The sequence below is a fragment of the Pristis pectinata genome, chromosome 15 (genome assembly GCF_009764475.1).
Source record: "Pristis pectinata isolate sPriPec2 chromosome 15, sPriPec2.1.pri, whole genome shotgun sequence".
NCBI lineage: Eukaryota > Metazoa > Chordata > Chondrichthyes > Rhinopristiformes > Pristidae > Pristis > Pristis pectinata.
The window spans coordinates 41,583,750-41,598,023 of NC_067419.1; the positions used below are offsets into that span (position 1 = coordinate 41,583,750).

The following is a 14,274-nucleotide window of genomic DNA, read 5'->3' on the forward strand; positions in this document are numbered from 1 at the left end:
TGGACTGAATGAGCATCACCGGAGCTGTAGTGATTCTTGAGGGGCTAATTGGATCTCTGAAACAGTGCTGATGAGTGCTGCTGCCTCGTAGCTCCAGTGACCTGGGTTCAATCCTAATCTCTGATGCTGTCTGTGTGGAATTCCTCCCTGAGGATTATGTGGATTACTCCAGGTGCTCTGGTTCCTTCCCACATCCCGAAGACGTACAGGTTGGCAGGTTAGTTGGCCACTGTAAGTTACCCCTGGTGTAGGTGGTGATGGCTATAGGTTACAGGAAAATAATGGGATTGCTCTGTGTTAGCATGGACTAAATGGGCCAAATGGTCTCCTCTCTTGATATGAAAAATACACCAAGAACAAAGAATTTATTCTAATTGTTTAAATTTGATTTATTCCCTTTTGTAAAATTCCTATCTGTTAACTTTAACCAAATTGGCTTTTTTGATTTTTCTCATTGAATTACGTTACACGTTTCTTGGTTGTAAAGTCTCCTGTGGAGCATCTTCCTCTTGAATAAAGAATTATTCACGTCTCTCTTTGTCCTCTGCAGCTGGTGAATCCACACCAAGAGAAGACGTTCATCCGCAACAAAGCTGCTCAAGTCTTTGCTTTGCTTTTCTTAACTGAGTATCTTACCAAGTGGCCCAAATTCTTCTTTGATCTGCTCTCGGTCGTTGGCCTCAATCCTCGAGGAGTCGACCTGTATTTGCGAATCCTCATGGCCATCGATGCAGAGGTGGTGGATCGGGACATAGTTCACACAGCAGAGGTAAGAACGGTGAGCGGGAATTTGATCTTTCACAATTGTAATCTGCTAATTTGTTACTGAAGTACACGGCAGTCTTGGTGTAGTACAGGTTTGGAATTGCACTAGCATGCACTGTGGCCAGTGGAATCGTCATATAGTGCATCACCTCTTCCAGTAACTGTTTGTCTCAGTTATTGAAATTCAGACTTCTATCCACAGGCCCACAAAATAGTGTGCTCCTTTGTAATTAATGCCAGATAAGGCTCCACAGGCTGGGGCGGATTTATCACCGTCGACGAGTAGGAATTTGTTACACCTTCGGAAAGCAGAATCCACTTCAATTAGGTGTCTTCCTAAATGCAGCATCAAGAATGTGTTATTTATGCATGACATCTGGCAAAATTTTACATTTTTTATGTTGTAATTTTTGCCTTTAAATTTATAATGATTTCCCGTTGATAGAAATGGCATAAATTGCATCAGTTTAAATAAAGTGGCAATGTACCAAGCTTCTTATTTAAAATAAGTTTAGTTTCTCTTTGGTTTTTGCTTAGCTCCTTCCTTGGATTATAACATATTCCAATAAAGTTGTGTGGTGCTATCATTCTTAATTCATAACGGGCATGTCATTGGAGTTATCATTACAGCATTTGGGCTCTTTTCCATTGTTCGGTGCCTGTATGGTTCCTCGTGGTATCAGCAGAATGTGGTTAAGAGCAGGAAGTTCAGCCTCACCTCTCCCTCCCTGGGTGCACCAGCAGTAATTAGTGCCCTGTTGCCACCCAAGCAAAACTATCTCCACTTGCAGTTCACTCTGTGTTCTTTTGCTGGCTTCCTATGTATCTTTGCATCCAACTTCCCATTCCCCACAGCCACGCCCCAACACAACTATCCATCCTGCTCAAGCTCTCCTTTTCTCTCCAACTTCAATGACAAACCCAGTTTGGCTCATCTCAAAATTCTTCCTGAATTTCCCCTAGATTGGCAGCTTCTCCCTATCTTTAAGGAAATCTCCTTAAGCTGATCATGTTGACCATCCATATTGCGAGGCGGTGTAGTTCTAATGTCAGATGTTTGTATGTTTCTCCTGTGAAATGCAATGTTTTTATTCTTAGCTAGTTCCTTGGGGTCAAGATGACTTCTACTCATCTGAGGAATGGAATGTACCTGTGCACAGGTTGGCCCTTGTGCACCAGCTACCATATGGAACAAGGTCTTGGTCCAGTGGGATTGGGATCCCAAACTGTTGTAGATCAAGCTGTGCTGCACAGATTTGGTATGAACTCACTCCAACCACGTGATCTTGTTCACACCCTTTTCCGTGGCCCTTTCCTTCACCCTTGAGTTAATGGTATAAAATTCAAGAATGCTTAAAGAAAAGTAGGCTAAGTAGAGTCTGTGGAGAGAGAAACAGAGTTAGAATCACAGGGAAGAGTGACTGGCCAGTAAGTGGACTGTGTGGGGAGGCCAGGGTAGGAGGAGAGAGCAGGAGAATTGTGGGGGTGGGGTGGTGGAAGGAAAAGGCTAAGAGTAAAGGGGGGACTGAGGAAACCAGTTAGGAGAAGGGAGATGGGTAGGGAAGCTGAGGGAGGGGATCAGAATGACTCTCACAAGGAAAAGGGTTTGGACAAGATTGTGTCAATGTCCACATTTGTGGGCTTAGTGTGTGTGTGTGCGCAATGGCTGTGCAACAGAGCCTGGTCTCCAATTAACTTGCACCCACATGTCCTAAGACAACGACCTTGTTCTGAAGACTGTGTGGTAGCAGGTTTGCAATGGCTATCCTATGTTAAAAGAATATATGCAGGGTTTACTTTCAAACTTGGAAAATGGAGTGGAGGTAAGTCATCCTCTATCTGGAGGGACTGCAGAAAAAGGAAAGGCATCCCTTTGTGCTTTAAAGTAATCAGAGTCTGGATCATTTCACAGGTCCTTTATTTCTTTAGGCTGGCCTTAGACAGCTCTCCGCTGGAGCTACTGGTTTTGGGGGCCTTGAAACTTATTATTGTCACATGCACTGAGGTACAGTGGAAAAACTGTTTTGCATGCCATCCATACAGATCATTTCATCACGTTAGTACATTGAGGTAGTACAAGCGAAAAACAATAACGATGCAGAATAGTGTTAAAGTTACAGAGAGAGTGCAGTGCAGGCAGACAATAAGGTGCAAGGCCATAATGAGGTAGATTGTGAGGTCGAGTCCATCTCATCGTACTAGGGGACCATTCAATAGTCTTATATCAGTGGGATAGAAGCTGTCCTTGAGCCTGGTGGTACGTGCTTTCAGGCTTTTGTATCTTCCTGATGGGAGGGAGAGAAGAAAGTATGTCCAGGGTGGGTGGGGTCTTTGATTCTATTGGCTGCTTTACCGAGGCAGTGAGAAGTATAGACAGTCCATGGAGGGGAGGCTGGTTTTCATGATGTGCTGAGCTGCGTCCACAGTAGGCTTCATCTCCTCCCTGCACACTTTTGTTTCCCCAGTGTAGGAGTGTCTAATGTATTTAATCTTAAAAAATTGATTATTTAAGGGATATGCAAACACTTTTGGAACTATGGCTAAGTCTATATGATTGCAGAAATTTTATTCTGTAAGCAAAAGCAAAGTCGTACTATATTTGATCTAGTATGTATTTGTATTAATCTTTGCATATTTTAAGTTTAAATTCCTTATTTTTAAAACATTTTTAGGAATGTGCTTATTAGAATTATTTGTAGAGTTCTTTTTTTAAAAAAAATGTTATTTTCTGTAACTAGGAGTGTAGGAGAAATACCTTAATCAAAGATGCAATGAGGGAACAATGTATACCAAATCTCGTGGAGTCTTGGTACCAGATCCTGCGCACCTATCAACAAACCAACTCTGAACTAACATGTCAGTGCCTTGAGGTTGTAGGAGCTTTTGTCTCCTGGATTGACTTGAATCTGATAGCAAATGAAAGGTACCTGTCTTTAAACCCACAAAACTAATATTGTTTCTCATACATGCATAATAAAATGAGAACTCCTTTGTTTACACAGTCATTAGAATTTTGTCTAATATTCCATCTTCAATGAGAATTGTTTCCTTCAGGAGGTAAATAGACTGAATAAGAGTTTAATTTGAGTTGTACATTCTGCCTGGATTAGTGCTATGGGGAGAGGCTGGCCAAACTTGGGTTGTTTTCTCTGGAGTGGTGGAGGTTGAAGGGAGACCTGATAGAAGTTTATAAGATTAAGAGGCATGGATAGAGATGACAGTGGGTATCTTTCTCACAGGGTTGAAATGCCTGATACTAGAGAGGGTAAATTCAAAAGAGATGTGCGGGGCAGGTTTTTTTACACAGTGGTGGGTGCCTGTAATGCGCTGCCAGTGGTAGTAGTAGAAGCAGATACAATAGAGATGTTTAAAAGGTTCTTAGATAGGTACATTAGATAGGGACCCAAGTCTCTGGAAACTCTGGATTCAGTGACTTAACCATTATTTGCTTGCTCAGTCTAAACTAAACTAAAAATTTGGAAGTTTTAATTGATTTAAATAATGTTCTGCCATGCCTACCAACTATGGAAGGCTTCAATGGAATCCATGGATACTCCAAATGAAAGCCTGGGTACACAGACCAGAACTTGAGTCAGCATTTGAAGAGATCATCCTTTGTAATTTTATGGACTTTGACTCTATGGATACCAGATCTTGAACGAGATCCCAACTGGAGTTGCTAAAATCCTGAGACTGGTTCCACAACTCTGCTGTAACCGGGTGCACTTGAGGTGGTCGTGCTGTTTCAGTTGGGAGGTTTACTTTGGCAGTTTGTGACAGGAGAGATGAATGTTGTAGCAAGGCTCCACCGTGCTGTATATATTCTAATTTGTTCAGAAATTTCAGATAGGTAATAGTTCATGCACCAATTTCTTTAATGCTTCCTTTTCTAGGTTTGTAAACGTGTTGCTCAGTCACATGTCAGTGGAAGTCCTCCGTGAGGAAGCCTGTGACTGTCTATTTGAAATAGTAAATAAAGGCATGGATCCTATTGATAAGACTAAACTGGTAGAATCGCTTTGTCAGGTGCTCATGGCCTCTGGCTTCTTCAACACTGACCAGGTCCGTGCCACAGTATGATCACAGCAAGTATTCATTTTCCTTTGCATTTGGAATAGCTCCTACAAAAGCTAATGAGATTTGTGCAATATTTATGACTGATAAGTACAGTTGGTAGTTGCTTTTAACATTATAGCAATGCCGTAAAGGTAAATGTGATGCGTGTCTAGAACCAGGGGACAAAGCCTTACAATAAGGGGTTGGCCATTCAGGACAGAGATGAGAAGAGTAACTTTGCAAAATAGCTCTTAGTACATAGCTTGTAGGTTACTGCACAGTAAGTGCATATCTATGTGGTATATGAGGACAGATTGAGTAGTCTAGGCCTCTTCTGCAGAGTTTAAAAAAGAAAATGGTAAGTCATTTCACTGAAATATTCAAAATTCTTCAGAGGGTTTGATAAGTGTTTGTTTGGAGGATGTTTACCCTGACGGAGGAGCCTAGACCTAGAGGTCATAGTCTCAGTAGGGAGTTTTTAAGACTGAAATGAGAAGTGTCTTCACTCAGGGTGATGAACCTTTGAAATTCTCAACCCTGGCAGACTCTGGAGGCATTGAAATCAGAAATTGCTAGGTTTGTAAGTGTTAAAAGCATCAAGGAGTACAGGAGGAAAATGGTGTTTGATCTTGTGAATGGTAGACCAGGCTTGAGAGGCTCGAGTCAATCCTATTTCTTCCATTCTTATCCAAGTACTTTCTAAATGCATGAACCATCCTCCTCAATTCTTCTGTAATCCTTCTACCAATCACCATCAATCTAAGTCCCCTAGCTATTTGATCTCTTAAAGGGAATGTGTTCTCCCAATTCACCCCATCTGTGCATCTATTTTTATAATTTCAGTGAAATCTCTCCTCGAGTTTCTTCTGTTCCGAAGGCCTCTGCTCCAGCATTCTTATTGCAAGAATTGACCAGTCCTGGAAACGTCCTCGTAATTCTCCACCTGCCCCTCTGGTAGATTTGAGTTATTCAGGAGTTGTTTGATGTAAATGCCCTGGCTTCTCAGTTTTGTATTGAGGGGAAACTTGTGGCTCGTGTTGCTGTGCCAAATTTGTTTAGGTAAATGGAGAAAATAGGGAATTGGAAACACAAATTTGTATTGAGTGATGTAGTCACAGAGACGGCATGGGAATGGGCCCTTCAGCTCGCTGAGTCCACACTGATCAGTTATCACCCATCCAGTTGACACTGACAAGCAGTGTTGGACACAGTCTAGGTTGCAGAAGGGCAACTGATACAGTGCATGGTGCAAAAGGTTTTAATTTGGGGGTATTCTTAAATGTTTAATCTCATCAATGTAATTAGAATTTTTTTTGTCTAGGAAGATGATGTTGACTTTCTGGCAAGGTTTTCCAAACTGGTTAATGGCATGGGCCAGGCTTTAATAACGAGTTGGAGTAAACTGGTCAAAGCAGGGGATGTGAAGAACAGCCAGGTCACCCTTCAGGCTGTGGAAGCTAAAGTGCCTCTTCTGCTTAAGTTGCTTGTGCATGAAGATGATGACATTTCCTCCAATATAATTGGCTTCTGCTATGACTATCTTCACATGCTCAAACAGGTAAGTTGGAGTGAGAAGAGTTTGTGTAAACATTTGCAGCAGAGTTGTGACTGCCTTTGTTAGTGAAAGGTGATTGGACAATTTATCCACAAAATGTTTTAAGTATGCATTTCCTATTCCTAATATGAACTAAGTTGATTGTTCAGTGATAACAAGCTAACATAGTGAGTAGAACCTTGCTGGAACAGAAATTACAAGCAACATTTCTTTATAACAGGATAATTGGATGTTTTAATACCTGCTTTTAAATCAAATATTTGGTTTGTTTTCTTTTACATGGGACCTCATTTAATGCACTTGTCTTTGAAAAATGTTCTCCACAAAGATCTAGTCATTTCTGGAATTCATTCGTTTGATCCTTGTTGCTATCGGGTATCAGTTCAAAGGCATCCCTGGTTCCCAGCATCTAGTGTTATTAAACTGAGTAGCTTAAAGATTTCTTTGGCATACCAGGAGGCAAAAACCACTTTTTAATTAACTTTTCACACATATATTAGATGAAGATAGGACCACGTATGCATGATTGCAGTGTCATAAACCGAAACACTTTAATTATAGCTTTTGACATTGAGCTTGTGTCAGAGAGGTGGTTAGTCTTGCTTTCCTCTTACGTAGCCCTGAAATTTTTCCCTCTCAAGCACACAATCCCTTTGTTGTGATAATCACTTTGCTTCAATTGCAATCTGGAATATGTTTTTGGCATTTATTAATCAAGTTTAATGGTTGGACAATTCAATTTGGGAATTAAAGGTGCATTTGCTATTGTGTGGCACTGGTATTTTGAGCCTGAATAATGTTTCCTCCAAAGGAAGTGGTTAAATGGGCTTTTGGTATCATTGTTGTTTGTGGTTTAATCTGTACATGATACCTGCATACTGTCCCTAACTTTTTGATATGTTGGTACTTGGTATTTAATAAATTCTGCTATAATTTTACTTAAACCTTCATGGAGTTGTACAGCATGGAAGCAGGCCCTTCAGCCTCACTGGTCTATGCTGACCAAGATGCCCATCCAAGCTAGTCCCATTTTTGCCAGCGTTTGGCCCATAACCTTCATTTTTACCATAATTATTAAATCTCTCTGGGAGCTTTTCACTTGGAATTTCTTTTTGCCCTTTCACTGGGCCAAAATAAGAGATGGGGAGGTGAAGGAGGGCGAGTGTACTACTAGTGCTTCTCATTATTCAGTTGCTCATCAATGCACCAAGATTTTGAGACTTTGTTCCCTTTTGTATTGGCAGCTTAGTGGCAAATAGCAACTGGGGGTGGGTAGCCCTCTGAATAATGTTATCTTCTTTCCCTGCCGGTTTTATTTTTGGTGAAATGAATTGCATCTGCAAAATTTCATAAACTTTGTATGTTGTTATCTTTCCAGCTCCCTGCCTTGACTGAACAGCAAAAGGCCAATGTTGAGGTAAACTTGGCATGCTTGTATCAAAGAAATTTCTTTGTGTTACATTTGAGGGAGTTGTTTTCTATTCTGACCATCTTTCCCTAATTGTAGGCAATTATGCATGCGGTTATAAAGAAGTTAACATACGATGAAGAATACAATTTTGAAAATGAGGTAAGAATATTGTGCATTTCAAAATGGGTGGAGCCTATGTACCTTAAACTGAATAAGAAACACATTTAGGTAGTGTATAATGGAAAATCTTACTTCACTGGTAAGTCCTTTGACAGTAATGTATTCATCTCTATAGCTGCTCACTCTCGCCAACATCTGTAGGAAGATGGCCCACAAGATCTACAGTGATTGACAGGTGAAGTCTCTAACCCATATGGATCAGAGGGGTCTCAAGTTTGATCATATGTTTGTGATATCTTAGCCAGGCTGCAGATATTCATAAAGGAACATTTAATCAGGTTCCTTTCCCATTTCTAATCAATCATTTTTGAATGTGGCATTGTACATAGCCACTAGCCTGTTGAGTCAAATGCATGTGCAGCACATATTGGGTAACACTTTGAGCATTGTGACTCATTTGTAAAGTCAATGTCAACGCATTTAACAAAACGTACAACTTGTTTACCTGTTTAATTCTTCACTTCCTTGATATGTTTGCAAAATTGATTTGTCATTTGAATAAAAGCAGCCAAGAAATGGTGTAAATCTTTTACATCCAATATCCACATTAAGTACATGGGTGTGGAGAAAAATGAAATGAGAGCATAATAACGATTGGAAATGTATGTAAATTGACAAATTTCCATTCTAGTGAATGCATCCTGATGTACCCTGTTAATATTTTACTGTCTTCCAAGCAAGCTACATGATAGCACTGTGCAGTTTATAGAACTAATTTGACTAGAAAATATTTTGGTTTTACTGTGCCAGTTCGGAATTAAATCTATGCTTATAAAATTTCATTTAGAACAAGTACCTTCCTATAATGCACTTGTGCTTTTTCTTCTCATAATTTGGTTTTAGGGTGAAGATGAAGCCATGTTCCTCGAGTATAGAAAGCATTTAAAGTTGCTGTTGGACAGATTGGCACAAGTTTCACCTGAATTACTATTAGCTACTGTTCAAAGGGTCTTTAACACAACGCTGGAGTAAGTGTTGCCACCTCACCACAACCTGAAAAACAAAGTTATAACCATATTTGCCAATTATTACCAAATAATGCTTCTGTTTCAAAACTTGTTTTTCTTGGGAACAGGAATGTTGTTTACGTGTGTGTCTCATGTATATTGTGCTTTGCACTCTTCTGTATTATATGTGATAGAAGTATAACACCACAACTCTGGACAGGATCACGGTAAACAGAATTTGAATAGGTAGCTGTAATATGGATCTTATTAATCTGAATTCTCTACTTCAATGACCATTTTTTTAGACTGCATCCTAATCCTGTGATGTGAATTTTAAGTGTGTGGCATATCTTAAAAATTAGTTGGAACATAGAACATAGAAAAACTACAGCACAATTCAGGCCCTTCGGCCCACAAAGCTGTGCCGAACATGTCCCTACCCTAGAAATTACTAGGCTTACCCATAGCCCTCTATTTTTCTCAGCTCCATGTACCTATCCAACAGTCTCTTAAAAGACCCTATCATATCCCCTCCACCACCGTTGCCGGCAGCCCATTCCACGCACACCACTCTCTGAGTAAAAAAAAACTTACCCCTGACATCTCCTCTATACCTACTCGCCAGCATCTTAAACCTATGTCCTCTTGTGGCAACCATTTCAGCCCTGGGAAAAAGCCTCTGATTATCCACCTGATCAATGCCTCTCATCATCTTATACACCTCTATCAGGTCCCCCCTCATCCTCCGTCACTCCAAGGAGAAAAGGCAGAGTTCCCTCAACCTGCTTTCATAAGGCATGTTCCGCATTCCAGGCAGCATTCTAGTAAATCTCCTCTGCACCCTTTCTATTGCTTCCATATCCTTCCTGTAGTGAGGCGACCAGAACTGAGCATAGTACTCCAAGTGGGGTCTGACCAGGGACCTATATAGCTGCAACAATACCTCTCGGCTCCTAAATTCAATTCCACGATTGATGAAGGACAATACACCATATGCCGCCTTAACCACAGAGTCAACCTAAGCAGCCGTTTTGAGCATCCTATGGACTCTGACCCCAAGATCCCTCTGATCCTCCACACTGCCAAAAGTCCTACCATTAAGACTATATTCTGCCATCATATTTAACCTACCAAAATGAACCACTTCACACTTATCTGGGTTAAACTGCATCTGCCACTTCTCAGCCCAACTTTGCATCCTATCTATGTCCCTCTGTAACCTCTGACAGCCCTCCAAACTATCCACAACACCCCCAACCTTTGTGTCATCCGCAAACTTACTAACCCACCCCTCCACTTCCTCATCCAGGTCGTTTATAAAAAATCACAAAGAGCAAGGATCCCAGTACAGATCCCTGAGGTACACCACTGGTCACCGACCTCCACTCAGAATACGACCCTTCAACAACCACTCTTTGCCTTCTGTGGGCCACCCAGTTCTGAATGCACACTGCAATGCCCCCTTGGATCCCGTGCCTCCTTACTTTCTCAGTAAGCCTTGCATGGGGTACCTTATCAAACGCCTTGCTGAAATCCATATACACTACATCTACTGCTTTCCCTTCATCGATGTGTTTAGTCACATCCTCAAAAAATTCAATCAGTCTCGTAAGGCAGGACCTGCCCTTGACAAAGCCATGCTGACTATTCCTAATCATACCTCTCCAAATGTTCATAAATCCTGCCTCTCAGGATCTTTTCCATTAGCTTACCAACCACTGAGGTAAGACTCACTGGTCTATAATTCACTGGGCTATCCCTACTCCCTTTCTTGAATAAGGGAACAACATCCACAACCCTCCAATCTTCCGGAACCTCTCCCGTCTCCATCGATGATGCAAAGATCATCGTCAGAGGCTCCACAATGTCTTCCCTCGCCTCCCACAGCAGCCTGGGGTATATCTAATCCAGTCCCAGCGACTTATCCAACTTGATGCTTTCCAAAAGTTTCAGCACCTCTTTCCTAATATCTACGTGCTCAAGCTTTTCAGCCCGCTGCAAGTCCCCACTACAATCCCCCAGATCTTTTTCCGGAGTGAATACTGATGTAAGGTATTCATTAAGTACCTCTGTCATTTCTTCTGGATCCATACACACTTTCCCACTACTGCACTTGATAGGCCCTATTCTTTCACATCTTATCCTCTTGCTCTTCACATACCTGTAGAATGCCTTGGGGTTTTCCTTAATCCTGCCCGCCAAGGCCTTCTCATATCTCCTTCTGGCTCTCCTAATCACCTTCTTAAGCTCCTTCCTATTAGCTTTATACTCTTCCAGATCTCTAACATTACCTAGCTCTCTGTACCTTTTGTAAGCTTTTCTTTCCCTTTTGACTAGATTTATTATAGCCTTTGTACACGGTTCCTGTATCCTCTCATGACTTCCCTGTCTCATTGGAACATGACTATGCAGAACTCCACACAAATATCCCCTGAATATTTGCCACATTTCTTCCGTACTTTTCCCTGAGAACATCTGTTCCCAATCTAATCTTCCAATTTCCTGCCTGAGAACCTCATAATTCCCTTTACTCCAAGTAAATGCCTTACTAGTCTGTCTGTTCCTATCTCTCTCCAGTGCTAACGTAAAGGGGAGAGAATTATGATCACTATCACCAAAATGTTCACCCACTGAGAGATCTGACACCTGACCAGGTTCATTTCCCAATACCAAATCAAGCACAGCCTCTCCTCTTGTAGGCCTATCTACATATTGTGTCAAGAATCCTTCCTGAACACACCTAACAAACTCCACACCATCTAAACCCCTTACTGTCTGGAGATGCCAATCGATGTTTGGGAAATTAAAATCCCCCATCACAACAACTCTGTTATTCTCACACCTTTCTTGGATCTGCTTCCCTATCTGCTCCTCAATATCCCTGTTACTATTGGGCGGCCTATTTTAAAAAAAAACACCCAGTAAAGTTATTGACCCCTTCCTGTTCCTAACCTCCACCCACAGAGACTCTGTAGACAATCCCTCCACGACGTCCACCTTATCCACAGCCATGACACTATCTCTGATCAACAGTGCCACTCCCCCACCTCTTTTACTTCCCTCCCTGTCCTTTCTGAAATATCTAAGACCTGGCACTTGAAGCAACCATTCCAGTCCCTGAGCCATCCAAGTCTGTAATGGCCACCACATCATAGCTCCAAGTATTGATCCAAGCTCTAAGCTCATCTGCCTTGTTCACAATACTCCTTGCGTTAAAATAGACACATCTGAAACCTGTCTGAGCACGTCCCTTCTCTATCATCTGCCTATCATACCTACTACTAGCTTTCTCTATTTGAGAGCCAAACACCTCTTCCCCAGTCTCTCCAGTTCGGATCCCACCCCCCCAACAATTCTTGTTGTACTTGATCTTCTGTGAAATTGATGTCTGCCCATACTTAAGTTTTGTTTGGGCTAACCTACAAAATATCCTTTGGGAGTTGATATATAATCTGATGCTTTGCAGGCCATTAATTTAAAAAAAAATTGGAATAAGGTCTGAGAATGTTACATTGAAGAGATGTGATCACTGTCAATTGTCTGTCAGCAATGATGTAAATAACATTTTGCCCCTCAGGTCCCCTTTAAATTTTTCCCCTTTCCCCTTAAACCTATGCCCTCTACTTTTAGACTCCCCCATCCTGGGGAAAAAGACTAGGACCATTAACTTTATGCTCCTCATGATTTTGTATCTCTCTATAAGGTCACCACTTGGCTTTCTGTGCTACAGGGAAAGCTGTCTCAGCCAACCCAGTTTCTCCTTGTACTCAAGCCCTCCAGTCCCAGTAATACCCTTGTGAAACTTTTCACTGACATCCTTCCTATAGTTAGGTGACCAGAACTGCACACAATACTCCAAGTGTGGTCTCGCCAACATCTTGTGCAGTTGTAACGTGATGTCCCAGCTCTTTTCTTCAAGATGAAGGCAAGTGTACCAAACACCCTCTTCACCACCCTGTCTACCTGTGTCGCTACTTTCAGGGAACTATGTATTTGCCCGTAGGTCTCTCTGTTTTACAACACTCCCCAGGGCCCTACCATTTACTGTATATGTCCTGCCCTAGTATAACTTACCAAAATGCATCATTTTGCACTTGTATGAGTTAAATTCCATCTGCCGTTCCTTGGCCCACTTTCTCACTTGGTCCAGATCCTACTGTATTCTTGGATAACCCTCTTTGCTCTCCACTATACCACCAATTTTGGTGTCATCTGCAAACTTGCTAATCGTGCCAAGTACACTCTCATTCAAATTGTTAATGCGTCACCCAAACAACAGTAGATCTAGCACCAATCCCAGCGGCACACCTCTGGTCACAGGCCTCCAGTCTGAAAAACAACCCTCCACAACCACCCTTTGACTCCTGCCACCAAGCAAATTTTGTATTCAAATAGCTAGTTCACCCTGGATCCCATGTGATCTAACCATCCGAACTAGTGTTCCATGCAGGACCAAGTCAAGGGCCTTGCTGAAGTCCATGTTGATGACCCTGCCCTGCCCTCAATTAATGCTCTTAGAACATAGGACAGTACAGCACAGTATGGGCCCTTCGGCCCACGATGTTGTACTGACCTATATAAATCTTATCCACGTTCAATCTAGCTTCACCTCCCATAACCCTCCTTTTATTTTTCTTTTATCCATGTGCCTAAGAGTCTCTCAAATGACCCTATCACATCGGCCCCTACCACCGCCCCCAGCGTGCATTCCAGGCACCCACCACTTTTTTTTAAAAGAAAAACATCTACCTCTGACAACTCCCCTGAACTTTCTTCCATGCACATTAAATGGATAATCTTTAGTACTGGCCATTACTGCCCTGGGGGGAAAATGTTACTGGCTGTCCGTTCTGTCTGTGCCTCTCAATCTTGTATACCTCTATCATCATCTGTCGCTCCAAAGAGAAAAGCCCTAACTCGCTCGACCTATCCTCGTAAGACATGCTCTCCAATCCAGGCAACGTCCTGGTAAATCTCCTCTGCACCCTCCAAAGCTTCCACATCCTTCCTATAATGTGGCGACCAGAACTGAACATAATATTCCATGTGTGGTCTAACCAGAGTCTTAGAGCTGCAACATTACCTCTTGGCTCTTGAACTGAATCCCCTGACTAATGAAGGCCAGCGCACAATATGCTGTCTTAACCACCCTATCAACTTGTGTGCCAACTTTAGGGGATCTATGCACTTGAACTCCAAGATCCCTCTATTCCTCCACACTGCTAAGAATCCTGCCATTGACCTTGTACTATGCCTTCAAATTTGATCTTCCAAAGTGTATCACTTCGCACTTCACTGGATTGAACTCCATCTGCCACTTCTACACCCAGCTCTGCATTCTGTATATATCCCATTGCAAC

At 42.0% G+C, this 14,274-nt stretch overlaps 1 protein-coding gene across 2 annotated transcripts in view; it reads left to right on the plus strand.

Annotated features, from left to right (window-relative positions):
- Nucleotides 1–14,274, plus strand: part of xpot (exportin, tRNA (nuclear export receptor for tRNAs)) — a 53,757-nt gene that overhangs the window by 15,895 nt on the left and 23,588 nt on the right. For both annotated transcript variants that reach the window (XM_052030045.1, XM_052030047.1), the window contains exons 6-12: nt 551–769; nt 3,504–3,688; nt 4,659–4,827; nt 6,143–6,379; nt 7,755–7,793; nt 7,884–7,946; nt 8,811–8,935. In XM_052030045.1, coding sequence (XP_051886005.1) covers nt 551–769; nt 3,504–3,688; nt 4,659–4,827; nt 6,143–6,379; nt 7,755–7,793; nt 7,884–7,946; nt 8,811–8,935 — 1,037 coding nt within the window. The remainder of the gene's footprint in view (nt 1–550; nt 770–3,503; nt 3,689–4,658; nt 4,828–6,142; nt 6,380–7,754; nt 7,794–7,883; nt 7,947–8,810; nt 8,936–14,274) is intronic.